The sequence below is a fragment of the Tiliqua scincoides genome, chromosome 3, assembly GCF_035046505.1.
Source record: "Tiliqua scincoides isolate rTilSci1 chromosome 3, rTilSci1.hap2, whole genome shotgun sequence".
NCBI lineage: Eukaryota > Metazoa > Chordata > Lepidosauria > Squamata > Scincidae > Tiliqua > Tiliqua scincoides.
In genome coordinates, this window is record NC_089823.1 from 64881414 (window position 1) to 64905005 (window position 23592).

A 23592-nucleotide genomic window follows, 5' to 3' on the forward strand; every position below is an offset into this window, starting at 1 on the left:
TGGCACTGCCTTAAAACAGGATGGTGATTCACTTTCACACCTTATGTATTACCATCTTTCCTTTCCTTGCGTGCATTCGTCTGCCCAGTCCAACCTAGCCTTTCCTTTAGCTCACATCCCTGCTCTCACAGGGAGCTGCAGCTGTTCTCTAATGCACCCATGCTTTTTTCACTCTCTCAATGCTAACATATTTACTTGGTTGGAAGTCTAATTGACTTCATTGGAACAAGGTTCCAAGCAAATGCGCATTAATCAAGGTGTTATTCTGTAAATGACTACAGCAGGTTGCTGAGGACCAAGAGTTAGTAATTGAGATGCAGGCACTCCATAGGGAAAGCATTAATGAAGCTACACAAGCAAGAAGATACTGGTTAGATTCTCTCTTTGTTCTGGGGCTAGTTGTTTTTCCCATATACAAGAGAGAAAAACAGGGGAAATCCTGCTTTATTTCCTAAAATCTGGATGTAATACAAAAGCAATTTTGTTCCTGGGGAACAGAGACATAACAAAAACGATGAAGAACTTCTTTGATTCAGTGGCTACAATCATTGTAGCTTCTGTCTTTGTCATCTTCACCACTACAGGGGAGGAAATTGACAACTCCTTTACAGGTGAGTAGCAATACACTTCACTGAAAGTGGCTTCACATAGAATTTTAACTTGGATGGGATACTGAACTTTGAAAAGAAAAGAAAAAACTATTGCCACACCATCTCATGCCACTGGCAATTATAGATTAAAAATACTCAGTGGTTTTGGTGGTCTTTTTGAAGTAGGATTTTAGGTGACAACTGAAGGAGCTTTGTAATATAGCCCCGTGAAGCTCTCTGAGCTGTGAAGCTCTGCTATAGAGAAGGTTATTGCATTAGGGCAGCCTCTGTGCCATAATTATCTGAGAAAGTGTTGGTGTGGAAATGGCGCCTTTTAGCTCTGTAGTTATATAAAACATCTTGTAAAGAGACAGAGAGACAGTGTTTGTATCCTCAGTTGGCGGAATTAGCTAACACAACAAGCAAAATTGGTTCTAGAGAGGATTTCAGAGTGTGGAGATGGTAGAAGGGAGTAAAGGAAACTGTGTGTCCCTTCCTTTGTGTGTTAAAACAGGTGGTTCATATGTCAAGATCATGCAAGCCCCCAAAATATGGTCTCTCCCGGGGTCACCATGCCATGTAGCCTAGTCCTAGACAGGAACAATGAGACTATATGTTCTCCATTATTGCTGCTCTCAAATCTTCCTTGATTTCATTTCTAACTGCCCTTTACCTACATTTTAGGTTGGACTGTTATTTTTAAATATATAGAAAAATCATTGTATGCACACTATGTAGAGCATTTTAAAATGTCAAAGTTCATTGGATGAAATTGCTTGTTGTAATTCTCAACATTACTATAAGGGTAAAGTTGGTAACATTCCCATATTACAGCTGGGGAGTTGAAGCTGAGAGGGACCAGTTTGCCTAAGGCCACTTAGTGAGTTAGTGACAGAGAAGAGTTTTGAACCAGGGAATTTCTGATTTGTGACTGGCAGCCCAATTCTAACCCATGCTGGAACCGGCGGACCAGCTGGCCTGCCCCGAAAACAGCGTGGAGTTGGGGCTGGCTGCAGCTCAACCCAGGGAAAGGGGAATCGATTTCCCCTGATTTTGAGAAACAAAAGCAGCACCTTTTCAGTGTCCTGAGATTTCATGGTTACTGGCTTGTCCCAAGTATAAAGCTAAAGTTTGCTTTGGCATGTTAGCTAATATGCAGAAGTCATTTCCAATTTTTTTTTTGCAAGCATCTTCTAAATATTGAATTTTGTAACAGAAGAAAAGTAAAAGAAGAAACATTCACAATAAAGAAGAGAAGAAACAACTTTCATTCAAAGTGCTCAAAGAGCCCTGCTGTCTATAGTGTTAATAGACAGGAAATAGACAGGAAATGAATAGAAAAAAAGAAGAAAGGGTGAATGTGTCATCAGAAGACTGATGAGCTGGTCCATTGTGGGATGATGAGACTGGAAAAAGAAATGACTCTTTTTTGCAAAAGCTAACTTAAAATAGTCGCAGGCTGGGGGGAGGGGTTCACCCACATACATTGATCTATGATTCCTTTAATTATTACTATTTTGAAGTTCTTCACAAAAATAGTTTTGCTTTTCATGAGCACTGCATGGAAGAAATTATAGCTAGCTGGGTGTGTGTGTGTGTGTGGGGGGGGGGAGAAATGTAGGGGAGAAAGTGTAGATACATTCCAATTTAGAGGAGGAGATGATACAACTTATACCAGAGGTCTGAGCTGAGGGGATCTCACCATTCATGACACTGTTGGCAGGCTTCCAAGCTTTGCACAAAATTTACTTTAAAAAAAATATTGTCAGCATTTGTCTATCCTGACAGATCCATCAGTGATTGCTTGCCTGTCTCAGATTTTTCTTAGTTGTACCTTGGGTGTGTGGGTGGTGGAGGGGATTGATCCTTACTATGTACTGTGAAACAGAAAGGATTTTTTAAAAAAATGCTAATAACAAAAGAACCCTCCAATAGTATTCCTCTCAGGACTGGTTCACACATTACACTTTCATTTGTGGCTCATTGCCAGGGTGTCTCACATATATTAATTAACAGCTTGTGTTTGCACATTTTTTGTGTGTGTTCTGCTGAATGGAATCATGAACAATCTTGCAGGACTGCAAGACAAGAACCATGAACAATACCGCAATCTATGAGCAATGTAATTGAACTCTTTCTTAGAAATCTTCCTGTTTGCTAAAAATAATCATGGTTAACTCTGTTACAAATATACTGGTAATAGTAACTGACACTGGTAGGATGGCATAAGCCCAGTGCCATAGCTAGTGGCATTCAAAATGCCAAGTCTTTCACAGCACCTGACCATCCTGTGTAGTCGACAGAGTAGTAGTTTTTATTTTTCTGAAATATATTTGATTGCATAGGTGAAGAGTGGTGATCCAGAAAGGCAACAATTAACCCATCATTTAAAAAATATAACCGCAATCACCACTGTTTGGTCTTACTGAATGTTTCGGTTAGTAGTGGATAAAAAGACATCCAATGAAACACATTTTAATTAGTTTAATGGCAGTCTGAGCCTTGTGACTGGGAGCAAGACGTAGAGGATGCCAATTTGTAAACATCATCTGAACAGTGCTTAGCAACTCTGCACAGGGGGATAACAGTTCTCTGAGAAAAGGGCTCAGAGCTCCAAGCTTCAGGCTACAGCTTAGCTCTCATGGAAATCCTAAAACTGGGTTTTAGGATTGGGCTTTATTGTGGTGTCCTCTCAGCTGATATTCAGAGAGATGCCAACAAGGTTACTTAAGCTACAGTACAAAAGTACAGATTAAGATCATGCTAAATGACACCAATGACACCTAAAACCCCAAATACTGTATACAGAACAGCCCCAGCCAACAGCAGTTCCCATCAAAGGTTTGGGAGAACAGGTTAGGATATGTCAGTATGCCTCTGTGAGTCCCATTTGCTGGGAAATGTACTATGGGAACCAACTATTAGATAGCAGGATTGCTTTCCAAGCTGGCAAAATTTCAAATGGGCACAGTCAGGGCTGTGCCACCTATGAGGCCAACAGCCATGTAGCTGACCGGTGTGCCACCCTGGGGCATACCAGTCAGCCTGCTGCCCCCTCTAACCTGGAAGTAATTGTGGCGACATGATGAGGTCTGAAAAGCAGCTGGCTTCATTCCAACTGACCACACGGAGAGAGGCTGTGGGGCAGGTAGGTTTTCCTGCCCACCCTCATGGCCTTAGTTGGTCAGTTGGAGAGAAACTGGTGAATTTTTTGGAAGTGGCCGGTTTTGCTTCAAACGACCATGACTCAGCTGCAAGCAAAGGGAAGGGCAGGACTGTGGTGACTGATAGCCATAGTGAGGCGGCCCCCAGAATAGTGCTGCCTGGCCTCCTGTGACTCTGTGATACCCCCCTCAGCTACGCAACTGGAGGCCAACTGAAGTGGTTGCATCAGGCAGAAGATTGGTGGGGGGCATCCACCTCTGTCTTCCCACTAAGCTGCACTGCTTCTCCTCCTCTCCCTGCTCTTGTAAGTGGAAGAGAAAGTATGAAGAAGAAGAGAATGGTGGGCTAGAGCATCTCCTCTCTCCCATTCTGTCCCTCCCTTCCTTTTATAATCTGGGGATTGGGAGGAGCTGAGGCTGGCACAGGTAAGGGGGCAGGATTTGGAATGGTGTGTCAGATGCCAGGAGGTCTTGGGCTGGTGGTGGGACAGAGAGTGGAGGCTATTCGTTCCAATTCATGCAGGGCATTGATTGAGGAAGAAGGCATCAAATGAAAATTTCATTCAGATACTGTATTGCAGACATTTTGCATATTGTCTGAATCATACTTGCAAACTTTATTATGAACAGTAGTGTCATGGTTAATGTGGAAGTGCAAGAGCTGTTCATGACACCTCCCATTGCCAAACCACACCCCTGATTGCAAGAATCCAAGTAAGATTAATATTTGTTTATAGACACTTTTTATCCCACCTTCCCCCCAAAAGGGGCCCCCTAGGCAACTTATAAATAAAGAAAAAAACCCCCAATAATAATACAATAAAATAAACAATACAATGCAAATACAATGAAACATAAAAACATCTAATCAGTTGTGCAAAACAGTGGAGAAGTATTTTGTGCAGTAAAAGCACAACAAAAAAGAGTGATCAGACCAGTAAAATAGCAGTCAAGCAGCAATAAAAAATAGCACAGAACAATTTTTTTAAGGATTGTGCAGGATTCCGGGGAAGGGGGGTGGCGGCTTTTATTTGTAAATATATTGGGTCATAACAAAATGAAAACTAAATATTTTTGCACAATATAGTGGCAGGTTAGCAACATCAACTATAGAATAGAAAAATTGCCTTTGTGACCAGTGATTCCCATAATGAGCAAACTGTTGCAATGAAGTGGCAATAATTCTATCAAACTAAAGACCAGTTCGCAGAGTATTTTTCCCCAAACGTGTTCATTTTCAGACGCACCTTTGTATGAAAAATACAATGTGCAGTCTGGTGCATCCAAAAAATAGCTGGTAGCAATTAAATGATTGAGACGGTCTTTTTTCAAACTGCTGTGACTGCAGAAATTACTCCCGGCTCTGTTTGTAATCTGTTAGTGTACGAGATTACATCTCGTAGATTACATCTCTCCATGTGAGAACATGCCCAGGGATGGTCAGGAATGTTCGGGGAGGGGAAAAGTATATATGATTCTGACCATGAAGTCAACGGATATGTGCAAAAGCATACCTCCACTTTTTAAAAAAAGTTAAAGTTAAAAATGAACATTTATTTACTTGTATTCTGTACTGGCTCCCAAGTGTTCAGAGAGACATACATGTAAATCCAAGGAGGTCCTGTCCAGATACAGTACAGGTCAAGCAAAGTCCTGTATAGAAAGCACTTGGAGATCATTCTGAAAGAGAAAGATGGTAAGCATAAAATCTAGTGTTGCTTGAAAAAGTTGTAATAAAAAAAAAGCAACTGAAAAAACAAAAATAGAAAAAAAAACTTAAAATGTGTTAGGTCACTTTTAATGATGATGATAACAATAATAGTAATAATAAAATCTTTGAAGCAACTTTGAAGGTAAGCTTATGCATGCCTACTTGGAAGTAGGTCCCATGGTGTTCAATGGGGCTTCTCCCAGGAAACTGTGCATAGGATTGCAGCCTCTGAATATTTTCCTCTTGCTTTTGTTGTTGATTGGTGGAGCCTCTTGCTTCTGGATTTTTAGACCATATTCCCAAACCATTTACAATGTCATTAGTTAGAAACACACATAAACACTTTTTGGTCACCTGTTGCTATTCCCAGGTATGTAGGTAGATATTTAAAACAATCTATTTCTGTATTACCGGTTCATATGTAATGGATATCCTTCCTTCATTTTTAGAGAATGGTCTTTCGTTGCTGGGCTATCATTTATGCAATTACAGTGTGGTCAAGCATGTGAATAGACTGGTGGCCTACCAAAAGTCCTTTGAGAAGCAAGTACCATGCGGAGGATGGATTCCAGGAAGGCTTTGTCCCAAAACCTATTACAAAGAGGACTACCATGAAATCATGATCCCAGAGACTGTGAATCTGACAGATTGCTGCGATGGATATGAGCAAGTTGGCCTCTATTGTTCTCTACGTAAGTATCAATATTGAAAATGGCACACGCCATGAATTGTCAACTATAGTACTAGAATACCTGCACTTACAACTAGAGATGGAAGAAGAAGGTGATAATGAAATAAAAACATGCAACACCGCTTTCTATACTTCTCAGTAAAAAAACAAGTAAAAAATCAAAATCTGCAAAAATCAAAACTATTTTATTTAGTTTTTATTTATTATTTAATGTGGGAGGGGTGCATGAGTAATGATTGTGGCTGCAGCTGCTGTCACTATACCACCTATTTTACCTACCTAGTACACTTTTAAAACTATTATAATTTATAATTATAATGTCAATTTTGAATAAAAATGCATAACATCACTTTTTGCATTTCTACCTTTGGAAAACACCAAAATCCATGAAAAAAATAAAACTGTTTTCTTCCACCTCTGCGTATAGCTTAGTTTACACATAGGCTGAGTGTGCAGGTTATCAGTGTGGTGAAACAGAAAGGAGCTTCAGCCTTGTACATCAACCCCTTTAATGAGAACTGCAGCCTTGCACATAGGCTCCCTTTCATGTTATTTGGGGTTGGCACCACAATGCCTTTCAGCCCCATATGTGTACCCACAGTATCTCTTTTCCCTCTCCACTGTGCATCTTCTGGTTTCCCTCCCCTTTCCCTACCCCCAATCTGATCCCTCTCTCTCCCTTCCTGCCCATTCGCATTCTGGGGTCAGTGACTGTGATCACAATCATAGATGGGTGGACTTGTCCTTTACCATCATTTGAGTGGAAGAGGAGCCCTTGCTGTTGGCAACTGGGTTGCTCCCAGATTTCCACTGTGTGCTGAAGGAACAACCCTATTCACTGAGAGAGGGGAATGAAGATGTGCCTGCATGGGAGTTGAAGTCACTTTCTCTTCTCCCATCTCCCCAGCCAATCACGCTTGCTTCCAGGTACCATTTGCATGCTAACGGCCTCTGGGAACAAGCTCAGTGTTGCACAACTTTGCACATAGGGTGACTGTAGGTCATCTATAGGTTGCTGTAATTTACATGGCAGCTCCATCCATGGGACAAGCTACATGGGTCCTTGTGAGGTTATGTGTGCTCAGCATAAGGACCCCTATTTTGCCCCAATTCTCATTACAGTTTATAAGTGTGGTGGGAGAGGGTGTGTGGGTCCAGGCATACTTTGACATGGATGACATTCAAATCGATAACCTCCTTGTTCAGACCATTGTGAACCAGTCTCAGTGAAATATGTGAGTTTAAACCCACTTAAGAGGTGTTAAAAGGTCAAAAGAATTGCTAAATTGTTGCAATTATTAAAAACACCTTGTATCTTTCTCATGCATCTCGAAGCTATTCCACAAGACATGCACAAGAAAGTGCACTTCTATCTCTTGAAATTCGTTTGGGGATAGGCTTAGTAAAGATGACTTGCGTCCAGATCAGGTTGTGACCACTGTGTTAACATCTACCAGTCATCATTTAATACGCTTTTCATCAAATCTCAAAGATGTATTGCGCTCTTTTGGGAGAAACCGCACACCACTCACTTGCCTTATAATTTATTCCATAGTAACGGGCAGTTCTGTAGAACGAGATTTCCAGTAGCCTGAATGTGAAAGTTCTGTCTTTAACCCTTTGGTCAACATAATTCATTTAGGGGGGAAGAAGGTGTAGCTGGTGGCAGACATAAATTTTGTTGCATTACATTTTGCACAATTTCATTAGTTTTTCTAAGCCTGAACTTTGCCATTGACTTGCAGTTGCCAAAAGCTCTTGTTTTATTGTATACAACTTTTAGTCAGGGGTTTCTAGTTTGTTTAGTAAGCTACTCTAAGGGGATCATCCTCCACATACTGTATTGCGGTTGTGCATTCCATGTTTTTTCACACCATCATTGAGGATGGTGTGAGATATCTGGCAGGCAAAGAAACTTGTCTGGCTTGTTTAAACTGAACCATTCCTATGTCCCTCACACACCATCCGTGCTAGCTTCTGCTTCCATCTGGCCAACCATTTCTCCCTTCTCCTCCCCTTTCTGACCTTCTTGCCTTGGTGAGAGCAGACACTTTGCCTCTTAGCTTTGTCATTTGATATTCCATCACTTTGGTCTCTTCTGTAATTTCTTCAATAATTCTTCATTTCTTCCTCTCCATCTCTCTCAGCCAGGGTGGTGGTGGTGGTGGTGGTTTAGGCCCAGGACGGCGGTGGGGACAGCAGCCTTAGTTGCTGCTATATCCTATCCTTCCTCGCAGGCTTCAGAGCCCAACATAGGTTAGCTAAATAGTTGGCACAGATCCGAGTAGACCCATAGGGACTGCTGGGACTTGATACAGGGTAAGAGAACTAAAGTAATAGAACTAAAGAGCTGTAGGGTGGCCAGCAGGACTTCTGGGTTCTCACTTGACTTGTAGAAGGGGTAGAATGAGTGCAGTAGAAGAGGGAATGGGGCATACACCCACTCTTGGAAAAGGAATCCTGTATTGGTTTGATGAAAGGGGTTTGATAAAATTAGTTTGACTAAAGTTCCCTTACCCCTGAGGAGACTCTGGCTGCTTCCCTGACCCCGAAGGATACAGTAGTGGCTGATCTGGTGCTGCTGCACTGCAGGGCAGTGGCCTCCATAGGACCGGGCTCTCTGTTAATTACAAATTTCAGGGACGTCTCTATTCTAAAGTTGGGCTGGACAGAGTAGTGGCATAGAAGAAACTCTCTCTGTGATAAGCTCAGAGCACCTTTTCAAACTGTCCACCCTGTCCAGGCAGAGTTCAGGGCAATCCAACTCACAGTCAAATTACATGTTATTTTAAAAATGTGACTGGCATCTTTGTGCGTGCACACTAAATAGAAGCCATGGGAGGCCCCAATTCGCAAATCTGGATGAAAACCACAATTCATGAGTGGGCTTTAACCTTTACCCTCATCACAGTCCCAGTCCAGATTATGCTGCCTGTAGCTGCTACTTGCTCTGGCCAGGAAGCTCCCATTGGTGCTAATGGGAGCTTCCCTTCCAGGGGAAATAGCAGCTATAGAGGGGGCAAACCAAACTGGGACCATTGTAGTGGCAAAGAGTTAAAGCCCCCCTGCCTCCCACACTATGGTCTTTTTTCAGATTGGTTCCCATGAGATTGCTATTCATCAGAAAGAAAACAAAACACAACAACAACACCAAACACAGAGAGAGGGGAGACAACTGCATACTTAAAGTAACATCTAGTTTTTTGTTGGCTTCAGCAGCAGAAGTACTTCATTTGCCTTCAGACGACGCTGTGGCCCTCAGAGCTTTAGTCATAGCATCTGAGAATGGTAACGGACTGTCTAGACATTGTCTTAAATAAATGATGAAAAGAGGTAGTTAGGCAATTAGTGGAATGAAATCACAGTACATTGCTGGGCTGTTGTGAATTTGTCCCTAAGCCCCCTGTTATTTAAACAAGCCTTTTCTTGGGTCTAAGTGAGCAGAATGGATTGATCTACAAGATTATTCAGAACAACCTTTCCTTTAATATTTTTCTCCAGCCCTTATGCTTTGGAAGTCATGATTGTTTTCTGCCTTGGTAGCAGACTTAGGGCCACCTTTGTATGTGTCCTGCTTTTCCACTATGTGCCTTCTTACACTACATAATGTCTGAAGAGGAAACATGTGACAGTCTGCAGGCAGGGCTTAGTTGTGCTTGGTAACTGCTTTGATCCCCATTGTTACCACTATATTTGCTAACAGATAGGGATGTGGAATAGGCACTCCTTGGTTGTGGCTTTCCAATGCAGGATGTCATCTGCTTCGATTATAGTCTTCTCTTCAAACAGTATATAGGTAATCATCCAGAGAGTAGCAGCAGACAAGCACCAAAGTCGTCAGACATGTAAATGGACACCAGTCCTTATTGGTTCGTTCACTGAATGGCCAGTATAATCATCCAAGAAAATTAAAATTAGGCACTGTACAAAGATAAAAGGATAATGAGTTTTAATTCTCTCTCCCCACCTGTGAGTTATTTATATATTTACCCTGCCTCCAATAGACTAGAATGGAAACACAGTGAATTGTTAAATTCCCCCTAACTCTTTGTCCATTCTTATTATATTCATTTTGACAGGGCTGCCACGCACATAAACTGGGTGCAGGTTTGCCATCTATGTGAGCATCTTGGGAGGAATCCTGTTAATTGAAATGACTTCAAAGCCTGGTTTGCATTGTTTAAGGGGGAGGGGTGCTAGACAGATGGTTTCGTTCTGGGAGTTGCTTCTATCATAATTACAGCTTGATAGGCTTTGACAGGGACGTGTTGTAGATCTGTCTCTGTGTTTTGGCTTTTGCAAAAATGATGACCCTGACATTTCAGACTGATGGTTACAATGGCTTTGAGCCAGCATTGTTAGTCTTCCCAGTCACTTGCACTGGTTTTCCAGCACACATCTGTGACTCGTTTGACTGTGTCATCGTTTGGGGAAGAAATAACTGTTTTGAACATGAATAGCTCTTAAGCAGCAGCTTGGATTCCTGATGTGACAGGTTCCTCAGCAAGAGACCAGAATTCTAAGGTTCAAAGAACATAACCAACTCCAACTAACTCTGGTCCTTGGGGATGGGATCACCCAGCTTGAAAAGGTGCTAGAGGGTTCCTCAGCTTGGTTTCTGTTCTGGTGGTGGCTGCAGTAGGGCAGCATGGGTCTCAGTATAAATGACAATGGTTCAAACTACGTGTTTCTTGGAAGATAAATGTTTAACCCCATGTATTTTTTTTTCTTCAAACTAAATAGCAGCTGTTGGGACCTAATCATGCTCAGGACCACAATGCACAAGACAGCTGCATTTAAGCCTTTGCCCACTGCCACAGTCCTGATTAAAATCGTGCTTCAGGTTTTGTGTGGGAAGCTTTCCTTGGCACCAGCAAAAGCTTCCCACTTAGGGATGATTTATGTTGGAACCATGGCATGGCAGGAAAGGATTGCATTCCCTGTTGTGTTCGTGATTCATCTAAGCCAGTATTTACTAGATCCTGGTTTAGTCACAGACCAGGAGTCTATTCCGGGATTTATATTTGGGCCATAAGGCAGGGATGATTCTAACAAGGATTGGTCAGCAGTCTGCAAAGGAAGAATCTCAGCAATAAACTCTGCATTTGTTTAGGACCATTCTGCATATTTGGTTTCCATTTCAAGGGTTTACTGCCACTTTACTAATCCTCCCTGCATGCTGTAGTCTAGGGGTGTCAAACATAAGGCCCGGGAAGCTTTTTATCCAGCCCTCAGGCTCTCAGCTGCTGAGCAGTACTGAGGTGTTACTACTAAAAAGGCAGCCCCCACGAAAATTGGGCTCTTCCATATCTTGAAATACGATCAAGATTTGCGTGTTTTCTCTTCTCTCATTTGAAGTTAATGAATTCCTAAGAAAGGAAAAAGTGCTAATTTTTGGTTATGAGTTGTTTAATGATATCACTTCCTGCCTAACGACATCACTTCTGGCCCTTAGCAAGCATCATGAATGCCATTCGGCCCTCAGTATGAAATGAGTTTGACACCCCTGCTGTAGTCTATTCTTCACATGCATAAGGCTGGCCCAGCCATGAAGTGATGCGGCTTGCATTGGGAAAGTGGCAGATCCAGGGTGCCCTTTCCTCAAGTCTGCCACTGCTTCCCACCCTTTGTCCACAGACAGAGCAGTGTTGACAGATTCACTTGAAGCAAACAGGAAGTGGCTCATCCCCATTTGTACCTTCCCCTTGCTGAGGTTAAAGTTTAAAGGAACTGTGTCCTCTTAAACTGCAACAGAGGAAAGATCCCTTTCCTTGGAGTGAACTTCCTAGCAAAGTGCACCTTCCTCATGTAGTGATTAAAGTTTAAACAGAGCACAACTCCCTCACCTCTATACTTCCTTGCATGTGACTTTTAAATAAAGAAGAAAGTTCCATACTTCCTGTTTTTGAGAGAGACCCACAGAAGGAGGGTTGAGGAGGTAAGGGGCTGTTTTTAGATGGTGTTCCTTCCTCATGTAGTGATTGAAGTTTAGATGGAGCTCTTTGTGACTTCCCTCACCTTGATCCTTCCTTGCGTGGTCTCTTTAAATAAAGCAGAAAGTCCCACACTTCCTGTTTTAGAGGAAAATCCACACAGGGAGGAGTGAGAGAGTGAGAATTAAGGGGCTGTTTTTAGATGGGGATGCACATGTGTAAGTGTGCATACTCTGGTGAAAGCAGCAGTGGTGAGTCAGGGGTGGCTATGGACAGCAGACTGGTTAGGCTGTCCTTTCATGCACCCACACAGCCACAGACACACACACACCCCATGGTTGCTATTAAACTTAAAAATGGCACATCAGCAGAGCCAAACTTGCCATTTAACATTTAATTGTTTCTTCCTGCTTCTTGTTTTTTCATGCCGCCACTGCTGTTCACTAATGTTCTCAAAAGAATCATAGCGTGACTGGGCCACAGTTTGCATATTCTTGTTCAGTGCCTCTTCTTTTCCCCTGTTCTTTGGCTTCTTATTTATTTCTACATTGTAAATCATTTTTGTTCATTGTCGCTTTAGCAAGCAAAACCTTTTGTTAACTTATAACTATACAAGTTCAGCAATAAATAGTCATCCTAAAATGAAAATTAATGTTACCACTTGATTTTACTATGGCATGACAAGCCGGAACAATCACTTGCTGAAATGGAGGCAAATCCTTGGCTGCTTAGTCACTGACCTCCTTGAGTAAGCTGAATGGGTGAGGCTGGCATTCACACCTCCCGGAACAGTACATGGTCTTGTCTTGTTCAGAGGTGAGCAAGCTGGTTTTGTCTCCATCTACTTACCTGGCTTCTGAAGATTGTTTGCTTTTGTCAAAGAGGATGTAGCTTCTTGTGTTGCCAGAAGCCTTACTGACTTATTTTTTGTGGTGTTGCTTTTGCATGGAACACTATTGATCAGGGAGGTTTCTGATAAAGCTCTGCATTTCAGTTAGTTGCTTGAACTCTATATTTTACCTTGTTGCTGATGGCAACTCCTAAGTACCAATGTCGGTGTTTCTACCTTGAATACCTGAGAATTGTCATAAATTGAGCAGGGGCCAGCAGTGAAATAGCATGTGGGAGGAATGGTGCAAATCATTCTCTGCTGCGCAGTTAGCCTTTGATGTGAACAGGGCCTCCACGTATGCATCCAATTGTACTATCTTTCCATGGTTCTTTCAAGGGGGGGGGGAATTTATGCAAACCAGACTTGTATGCAATGGGATGGTTGCATGTAGAGCACATTTCATAGTCAAGACTGTCTGCAGTTCTGCATGGTGAAGGGCTCACCCTGTTCGTTCAGTACCTGATTTCTGTATTGCTTACCAAAGCCATGTGTGAACCAGATGTGAAATCAAGTTAAAGGTACATCTCCTTGGTTCACTGAGGAGCTGCGAATGATGAAGCGGCAGGGCAGGCGTCTAGAGCGATGGTGGCAGAAAACTCATGATGAATCCGATCGGACACGGAGTAGAGCTCATTATAGAGCCTACTCCGTGGCGGTGGTAGCAGTGAAGAAATCATTCTTCTCTACTACCATTGCGTCTGCTGATAGCCGTCCGGCAGAGCTGTTCCGTGTGGTGCGGGGCCTCCTCCATCAGGCCCTGCCATTGGACCAGGAGGAATACACGGTCAGCCGCTGTGATGTGTTTGCGCAACATTTTGCAGATAAAATCGATCGTATTCGTTGCGACTTGGATGCCACATTGACAATGTCTGATGATGTCCCCTTGGCAACTGCTTGTCCAGTGTTGTGGGATTCTTTTCAGCTTGTGCAGCCTGAGGATGTGGACAGACTCCTTTGGAGTGTGAGGCCGTCTGCCTGCCTGTTTGACCCTTGCCCAGCTTGGCTGATAAGAGCTGCCCGGGGTGGACTGGCTGAGTGGACGGGGAGGGTGGTCAACTCCTCCTTGATGGAGGGGACGTTGCCACTTGCTTTGAAACGGGCAGTGGTTCGCCCCCTCCTGAAGAAGCCCTCCCTGGTTTCCACTGTGTTGAACAACTACCGGCCAGTCTCCAACATCCCGTTTCTGGGCAAGGTAATTGAGCAGGTGGTGGCGACCCAACTCCAGAGGGTCTTGGATGAAGCGGATTATCTGGATCCTTTTCAATCTGGTTTCAGGCCGGGCTTTGGGATGGAAACTGCCTTGGTCGCCTTGGTGGATGACCGGGGACTGGACAGGGGGAGTGCGTCCCTGTTGGTCCTGCTGGACCTCTCGGCGGCTTTCGATACCATCGACCATGGTATCCTTCTGGGCCGATTGGCCGAGTTGGGAGCTGGAGGCACTGTTTTGCGGTGGTTCCGCTCCTACTTGGAAGGTCGGTCCCAGATGGTGGTACTGGGGGATGCCTGTTTGACACCCTGGCCCTTGAGGTGCGGGGTGCCGCAGAGTTCAATTCTGTCCCCCATGCTATTTAATATCTACATGAAACTGCTGGGAGAGGTCATCCGGGGTTTGGAGTGGGGTGTCATCAATATGCTGATGACACTCAGCTTTATCTCTCCTTTCCTCCAGACTCCAGGGTGGTGGTTGAGGGCCTGGAGCGCTGTCTGGAGGCAGTGAGGATCTGGATGGGGGCTAACAAGCTGAAATTAAATCCAGATAAGACAGAGACTCTCCTGGTTCGGAAATCCTCGATGCAGGTGCTGGATTATCGACTTGCTCTGAATGGGGTTGCACTCCCTCTGAAGGAGCAGGTCCGCAGCTTGGGGGTCCACCTGGACTCGCAGCTGCTCCTGGATTCCCAGGTGGCGGCTGTGGCTAGGGGGCCTTCGCTCAGCTTCGGCTGGTGCGCCAGCTGCGGCCGTACTTGGATCGTGCAGACCTGGCCATGGTGATCCATGCTACGGTGACATTGAGGTTAGATTATTGTAACGCACTTTATGTGGGGCTGCCCCTGAAGATGGTTCGGAAATTGCAATTAGTGCAGAATGCGGTGGCCCGTGTGGTCACTGGAGCTAGGCGGTTTGACTCTGTCAGCCCGCTTCTCCAGGGGCTACATTGGCTGCCCATTCGTTTCCGGGCCCAATTCAAGGTGCTGGTTTTGACCTTTAAAGCCCTATACTGCTCTGGGCCAGGGTATCTTAGAGATCGCCTATTCCCGTACAATCCGGCTCGTCCTCTCAGGTCATCAGAGAAGGCCTTTTTACAAGTGCCGCCGCCTAAGGAGGTATGTGCGGCGGCGGCAAGAAACAGGGCCTTCTCAGTAGTGGCACCAACGTTATGGAACTCCCTTCCCCTTGACTTGAGAATGGCTCCCTCTCTTGAGACTTTTCGGCGAGGCCTGAAAACCTTGCTGTTTAAACAAGCCTTCTGACCTTATGGCCTTTTTAACATCTTTTATACATCTTTTAGTTGCTTTTTTATAGTCCTGATTCCTCTAAGAACTGCTGTTTTATGCTCTTTTTTATTCTGACTTTTATCTGACTACTTTTTTTTATGGTTTCCATTAATGTGTTTTTAATATGTTTCTATCTGTTGTGAAATTATGTTTTAATCTGTTTTTATATGTTGTAAGCCACCCTGGGTCCCTTTGGGGAGAAGGGCGGGATAGAAATAAAGTTGTTTACTATCATCATCATCATCATCATCATCATCATCATCATCATCATCATCATCATCATCTTGGTTGATCCTGCTGCAGATTTCACAAATGAATGGAACGGTTGTATATGCAAATATTAAGTATCCATGAGAAAGGATATGCAATTCTTTGCAGTAGTGGGCAGTGGGCAGAAAGCTGGATCTGCAGCCACTGTGAATCACATTCATGCACACCCTAACATATGTACATCTACTCCCACTTACATATGCATGTGCCACACACATACACAGTACATGCATCTACACCATGTATTACACACAACACATGCACATGGTGTGTTGGGGAAGGGCAGAGGGAGACTGACACTATTCCCCCCTGTTTCCCCCACACATAGAGACATGCATATGTATACATAGATATTCACCCCCAAAGATGATGAATAGAATAGAACAGAGGTAAGGAAATCTACTCTTGCCCTTCACCCACGTATAGGAACACACATAAAGGAACATCAGTTCTCCCTGCCTGCCTGTTCTTTCACCTCCACCTCTCCTGTTCCTCCTTTTCTTATTCTGCTATCCAGTTTCCCCTCTGTCTTACCTTTCCAGTCACTGACAGTGTGGAAAAAAATGGAGAGGGAAGGCTAGCAGGTATCCAAGACTTGCTCAAGCCCCTCCAACTTTTAGACCTTGATTGTCAACATGCAAACCAGCCAAATTCGAAAACAGAACGTAGGTTATGCTAAATTTCAATGTGATCGCTGTACAGTATCATTCAGAACAGAGATGACTGAATGGGTAGATAAGTGGGCAAGACTCATAATGAAATTTTTCCAAATTTTTCTATGTAGCTTCCATGCTTCCATGTAGCTTGAAATTTATGGTTTCACCCAGGAAACATGGTAAAGGACTTTAGCACATGGAGCACATGCTTTATATATAGAAGGTCCCAGGTTCAATCCCTGGCCTCTCAAAATTTGTCTGGAAAAGATCTTTGTCTGAAACCCTGAAGAGCTGCCGATCAAAATGGCTGCCAAAATATTGACCTAGGTGGACCAACTTGATATAAGGTAGCTTCCAATGTATATACACACATGCACACATATATATAGTCAACCCACATCCAGCCTTGGTAGGAGGCTTGTGCTGTATATATAAAAACACCGTGGCTGGGATCCAAAGAGCCCCACTGCTAGTTAAATGCCCCAGAGCAGTGGTTCTCGCACATTTAGCACTGGGACCCACTTTTTAGAATGAGAATCTGTAAGGACCCACCAGAAGTGATGTCATAACAGGAAGTGACACCATCAAGCAGGAAAATTTTTAACAGTCCTAGGCTGCAATTCTACCCACACTTACCCAGGAGTAAGTCGCATGTACTATCATTGTTAAAAGAATATACATAGTAGCTTGTTAAAAGTACAGGTCTGTAACATATCCCCAAATGCAGTCACATACCATGACAGCGTCAAGTCTAATATATTAAAAATAAAATATTGAAATGAATGGGGACTCACCTGAAATTGACTCGCAACCCACCTAGTGGGTTCCGACCCACAGCTTGAGAAACACTGCCCCAGAAGGCAGAGGGTTTGTGTTTCTTGAATTTTGAGTCTTCATGCTACTTGGAAATGCAGTTTTGAGTTTGAGAAGAATTTCAAAGGCATTTTGAGGAATGGCATCAGGTTTGTTCAAATGAAAAAAAATCAAAAATCACACTGGGCACACTCGAGGCCTTGGATGTGAGTAAAGCAGTTCTTGGGATCTTGGCTAACAGATGCAATTCTGTTGCTAACTATTTTGTTCTGCAGCCCTAAACAGATCCAGTGAATTTGCTTCAAGACCTGGTATTTGTCCAACAATGGAAGTGGAAGCATTAAACAGTGTTCCATGCACATTGGATGTGGATTGTCCAGACCATAAAAAATGCTGTGAAACATCTAAACGAACTGTGTGTTCAGATCCTGTACCAGAAGGTATTACCTTGGCCAATTTTGTATTTTCTGCCAGCAGGCCTGTAGCCAGAACTGCTACAGTGAGGGAGCTGTAAGGTGTCCTATCCTGACCACTAATGGGAGCCCATGGAATAAAAGAGGTTCGGGGGAGGACAGGCCCAAGAAATCATGATAATAGGTGAAATTGTAATGGAGCAACAAGATCTTGGACAGCTTTAAGCTCACAACTTGTTCTGACAAGGTCTGGAGCCCAATTGAATCCTTCTGTCTCCTCTGGACCTGACCATCCTTCCCAGACTTCTGAGGAAGAGAGAGCCTCTGTCTTGACCCTTACACCCTGCTGCATTTCTGTCAGTATCCACTTTGTGCATTACCTTTATTTGTGAGCAGACACAAGGGAGCCTGAGGCCCCTAGTGCAGAGGGGACTGAACCCTCAGGAGTGCTGTCTCTGAGGGTCTCCAGCACTAATTTTTAAAGGAAGCTAAAAATTCAGGGAGGGGAACCAAAATACTCTGTGACTATGGCCCTGTTCTCCTGGGGGGCATTCTTTTTTTACCTATGAAAAATAGAGGAAAATAGCTGTTATTGTTAACAACAGAAACATAAATCTCCACTTATGAAGATTTGACATGCACAGACAGACTAAAATATGTTTCTTGGATGGTCTGTCTTCTATCTTTTGCCTTTGTTGAAACTATCCAATTATTGAAAGGTTAAATAACTTTGAAAGGCTGACTTTGGAAAGCCAGTTGCAGAAAGGGGAACAGTTTTAAGGAACATAAAACAAATATAGGGCATTCCTCAAAGTGAGTAATACACAAGAGAGGAAGCCGCTGTATTGCTGAGATTGCTAATGCTTGGGGAGATATCTTGACCAGTACTTTAGAGAGGAAGAACTCTGAAAGTCTAGAAAAATGAGTAAGGATGATAAATTTCAGTGCAGAATTTCTAAGCTCTATGATTCATTCTGTTGAACAGATTAAACATGAGCAGTGGAAACGGGAAGCTCACTGTGATCAGTGGGCTTTTCCCCATTAATTTAATGTTCAGGTTCCAAATGAATCATTTACTTTGTTCAATTCTAGATCAAACGGAGAAGAAATACTGGTATGAAGTGTCAGTGCTAGTGAAAATGGATTTGAGTGAGTTGAACAGAGTGGATCCAAGACTTCTGAATCATTCACGCCTGTTGCACTCTATGGTATGAAAAAAATACAGCGACTCTCAATCCACCACATATTTCTGCTGCTGTTGCTGTTTGCTGATGAAAACAGAGTATAAGTAGCTCTATGGCTGCCACCTACTGGGCAAGGAACTAAATACAGGACACACATATACAGTATATTCAACAATCCTAAAATAGTCGCAAGACTCCTGTAACTTTGTCCTATTTCTCCTGCTTTCACAAAATTCCCTTGAAGCGGTGGCATAGCCAAGGGGGTTCAGGGGGTAGCAGTTGAACTGGGCAACAAGTCGGGGCAACAAGCTGAGCTTGACACTAGTGGCCAAAATTGTGAAAATCTTTGTATGTATGAATAATACCATCATGTTATACATCATTGGAAAGGTAATTTAATGCAGAATGTAATGAAACAAACCACATTAGAATATCTATATTCTATCAAACAGTGTGGTCAGTTAACCAGAAAATGAAAACACAACTGCCTTAAGGAACAAAAAGTCGATTTCTTTAACTCAAAACTGACCTATGAGACTGATTGTTCTGAGTGTCAATGAGATGTTGTTATGATACAGCATGGAACCAATAAGATGTTAATATGAGTCAACACTTATTTCCATGTATCGTAATACAGCTACTCCTGCTAACTGGTAAAGAGACACTTTTTCAAGTGGTGCTCTGTTTACATTTAGCAGGAAGAGAATAACAGTCCCTCTTCACCCTAGCACAGTGTCTCTAACCAGTAAGGGGCATACTTTTTTTTATTTACTTAATTAAATTTGACTTTATTGTGGAAGGGGGGCTACAAAATCTTCTTTGATCCCAAGTAGCAGATAGATGCCTTAGCTATGCCACTGGCTGGGGGGAGGTGGCAGACTGAGTGGGAGGTGAACTGCTGAGGGGAGGAGGCAGGTTTCCCCCCAATTTGCACTTCTTAAAAAGCTTGGGCATGATGTCACTTCTGGTTGTGACATCACTACCAGGGCATCATTTTGAGCTCCGCACTGAGCTATATGTTCATTAACTACACCACTGCCTTAAAGGAAGAATATTGCACAATATCTCACCAAACTCATCAAAAGTATTGCACAATATCTCACCATGAAACTGTATACTAACTTCCCCCCTCTCTATGCTATACTTAGGACAACCCCACAGTGCATAATCATATTCATATCCATGGAGCATGCACTACTAAACCTGCACTTACGACTTCCTATACAATAAGGATTGTGGCACAAAGTATAGTGCCCTGTCAGCACCATCAAGACTTCACTGGTTTTCTCCAGATAGTGGGGACTCTGAACAGTTGTCCCATTTGGCAACACTTCTGTAATCCTTCCCTAATCTTGCTTTCAATAGCATCCTTTATTTCAGAAAACAAATTCAGGTCTAAAAAATGGTACTCTAAAGGCCCAATCTTAAGGGCCTCTGCACCACTGGAACTCATGTTCTGATGGCATAGCATGCCTTACAGCAGTTGCAAGCATGGCTCACAATTCTGTGCAACCAGTCCACCACCTCAAGTGGTCGTTGCCGCATGCCAGAAGCCTCCTGTGAATAGTCTGGGTGCCAGTAAATTATTGTAGGGGTAGGTGAGGGTTAGAGGCAGGGGGTGGGCAGAATGGGGAGGGGTGAGGGAGGAACGAGCAGGAGAATTGGATGGGGAGGAGTGCGTGTTGAGGCCAGGAATGGGGCGGTAGCAGCAGCAGCAGAGCCCTCCCATATCTATCTCCCTTTCTGGCTTCGATCCACTTTGATTTGTGCTAGCAAAATCATTGGTGCTGGTCTGAGTAGACCCATAATGGCAGCAGAAACTTAACTTTAGGCAAGGGAACAAATGTTCCCTTACCTGGAGGAGATCTCTGGGACTACCCCTACCCCTCAGGATGCTGCACTTGCTCCAGTGGCATGGCTGCATCAGCAGGAGGAGGTTTAGATAGGACTGGGCTGTGACAGTGGGATGTATACCACTAATGGAAAAGTTTTGTGGTGTTGCAGGGACCTTCTTTTCATATTTGAACAAGTGTTGAATATCAAAAGATGGGTTGTATAGCTTTTCTGATACACTATAGTGTTGGAGGTCATTAAAAAGAATGTCCCCTCTCTCTTACAGATTACTGGAGCTCTATGGCCCTTGAAGGCCTCTGTGTACCATATCCAGACTACTCAGGGAGAACGCCATACAGAGACATTGGCTTCTCAGATCTTGATTGGACTGCAGCAGCTGGTCCCACTGGGAAATTTCTCTTCTTTATTGAATGATATTGTGAAGCGAGTGTCTGAAGTTATCGACATTGTTGTGCAAGGTTGTATCAAAACAACTAAGAAAAAATAATGGTGGTGCAAAGCAATTAAAGAGAAGAGCTAAAAAAATATAAACAGCAGGTTAAACATTAAAAAATCATCAAAGCTGTGTAAGCAAGATGCTGAATAAAAGAGATTTGGTGCAAAATTGCTGTAATATAATTGGACTGCTTCAAAACAAGATGATTAAAAATTACCATTCTGAAGTGTAGCTTTATTAAAGAGTTCTTTTAAAATTTTAGGAATATGAGGTACTTTATAAACATGAGGAACTGTGTTCTGGAGAGGCATTTCCAAAGCCACCGGGGGCTGCTTCGCACAAGAATAACTTTATGTATGTAGGAAATGGTGTTATCCCCACATATAATTTGTCACATGCATGGAATGTACATGTGTTGCTCACGACATGAGGCACTGAAGAAGCTACCATCTGTTGCTGCTTCCTGCCGTATGAATTATCAGTCAATCATATTTTTATACTGCTCTTCCTCCAAGGAGCTCAAGACGGTGTACATAGTTTCTTCCTTTCTTCTTCACAGCAAAACTGTGAAGTAGGTGAGATAGTGATTGGCCCAAGATCACCCCAGAAGCTTTGCGGCTGAATTGGGATCTTCCATATCTCAATCTCCAGAACCACTGCACCAAATAAATGAGATTCATATCATGACTTTGGGTTGGATACTGAGAACCTTTGGTAGAAAATAGTCTGTGCTAGCAAATTTGCTTGTTTTTTTCTTCTCTACAGTAGCCAGCCCCCTCCGTCAAGTTGCTCAGGGACAGGGTGGGATGGAACATGGAGAGGCAAGAGGAGAGTTCTTGGTATGTGTAACAAGTCTGTCTCCTTTCCTTCATGAAAGACTCTGATCCAGGTTCACTAGATGTTCTGCTTCAAACCAGAAATTCTTCTGCTTCAATGGCAAACTCAACGGTCACACCACAAAAAACTGGCAGAACAGATTCCGAATGCTGTAAGTTATCTTTTCTTCTTTAAACTTCATTGAGTTTTAAAGCTACTTTGTCTAGGGCAGTGGTTCCCAACCTGTAGAAGTCCGTGGACCACTGAGGCAAAAATTGGAATCTCCTACATACCCTACATACAAAAAATATGATTAAATTTGGTAGTCTGTTGAGAAATGCTCAGCGAGTCACTGGAAGTGCCAGCTGTGGGCAGTCCATTTTCCACCCTTCCTGATGGTGCTTGGGGAAGCATCTTGTAGAACGAGCACTTCCCCACAGACTACCAGAGAGGGCAGAAAATGGAGTGCCCACAGTTGTAGCTGACACTTCAGTGCTGACTGCTGGCAGTCCATTCTCTGCCCTTTTTGGTTGTCCATGGGGGAGCACTCACTTGGTAAAAAGCTGGAAGTGCCAACTGTGGCTGCAGGTGTCTGTTCTCCATGCTCTCTGGTGGTCCGTGGGGGAGCACTCCCTCAGCAAGATGTTGGAAGTGACAGACGACAATCATCTTTTTTTCTGAGACCTCACAGACCACTTCTCAGGGTCTTATGGACCACCTGGTTCATTGGAGACTGGGGGGCTTTCTGAGGGCCGCATTGAGAGGCCTTGAGGGCCGCATGTGGCCCCAGGGCCGGGGTTTGGGCACCCCTGCAGTACACAATAGTTTCTCTTGGGGATGTCCTTTGCCCTGCAAATGTCGTCTTACAACAAAACATCTGAGAAATATTAGGTCTCTAGTAATGAAGTACTGAAGCAGAAGCCTTTTATATGTTGTTTGGTTGCTGCACAGTGAATTTTAATGGCTTGTATAATTGCTCATTCTGCCGTAGGTGTAGCCGTTCTCTTTCTCTAATTGAATCAAGAGATTTACATGTGCATGGATGAATAAACACAAAGCTGCTGAATATTTAATTCTTGCCATCGAGAATGGCAGCATTATTATTATTATTATTATCATCATCGTCATGTCAGTATTTATATACCGCTTTTCAACAAAGAGTTCACAAAGCGGTTTACAGAGAAAATCAAATAACTAATGGCTCCCTGTCCCAAAAGGGCTCACAATCTAAAAAGATAGAAAAGAACAACAGCAGACAGTCTCTAGAAAAGACACTGCTGGGGTGGGTGCATATGGTTTCCAGAGTTGTGTGTACCACAGTATATACATGTGTAAAGTGTATGTATATAAACTATAATCCAATGATGCTATCACTGATACAGTTGTGAATAATATTTAAATCACAGATCCCAGAAAGCTATTGTATTTCCACGTTTCTTTTCTGTAGCATACTCCTTTAAATATGTATATATTTAATCCATAGAAATGTAGGCATATTCATCTTATGAAATATACTTCATCTTTATTATTTAAAATATTTGTATCCTACTCCTTGTAAGGGAAGACATAGGGCAAGAAGGGCACAGTGCCAAGTGGTTAGCCACTGGCTTCCACTTCCCTTTTAACTGGGAAAACTGGGAATGAAGGGTAAAGGTATTCTGCTGCTGGCTTTTG

General features: G+C 43.2%; 1 protein-coding gene across 1 annotated transcript in view; it reads left to right on the plus strand.

Annotated features, from left to right (window-relative positions):
* Positions 1-514: 514 nt before the first annotated feature.
* UMODL1 (uromodulin like 1) overlaps positions 515-23592 on the plus strand; it is a 43858-nt gene continuing 20780 nt past the window's right edge. The window contains exons 1-5 of the mRNA XM_066621299.1: positions 515-611; positions 5915-6157; positions 17491-17655; positions 18721-18836; positions 20932-21124. Coding sequence (XP_066477396.1) covers positions 515-611; positions 5915-6157; positions 17491-17655; positions 18721-18836; positions 20932-21124 — 814 coding nt within the window. The remainder of the gene's footprint in view (positions 612-5914; positions 6158-17490; positions 17656-18720; positions 18837-20931; positions 21125-23592) is intronic.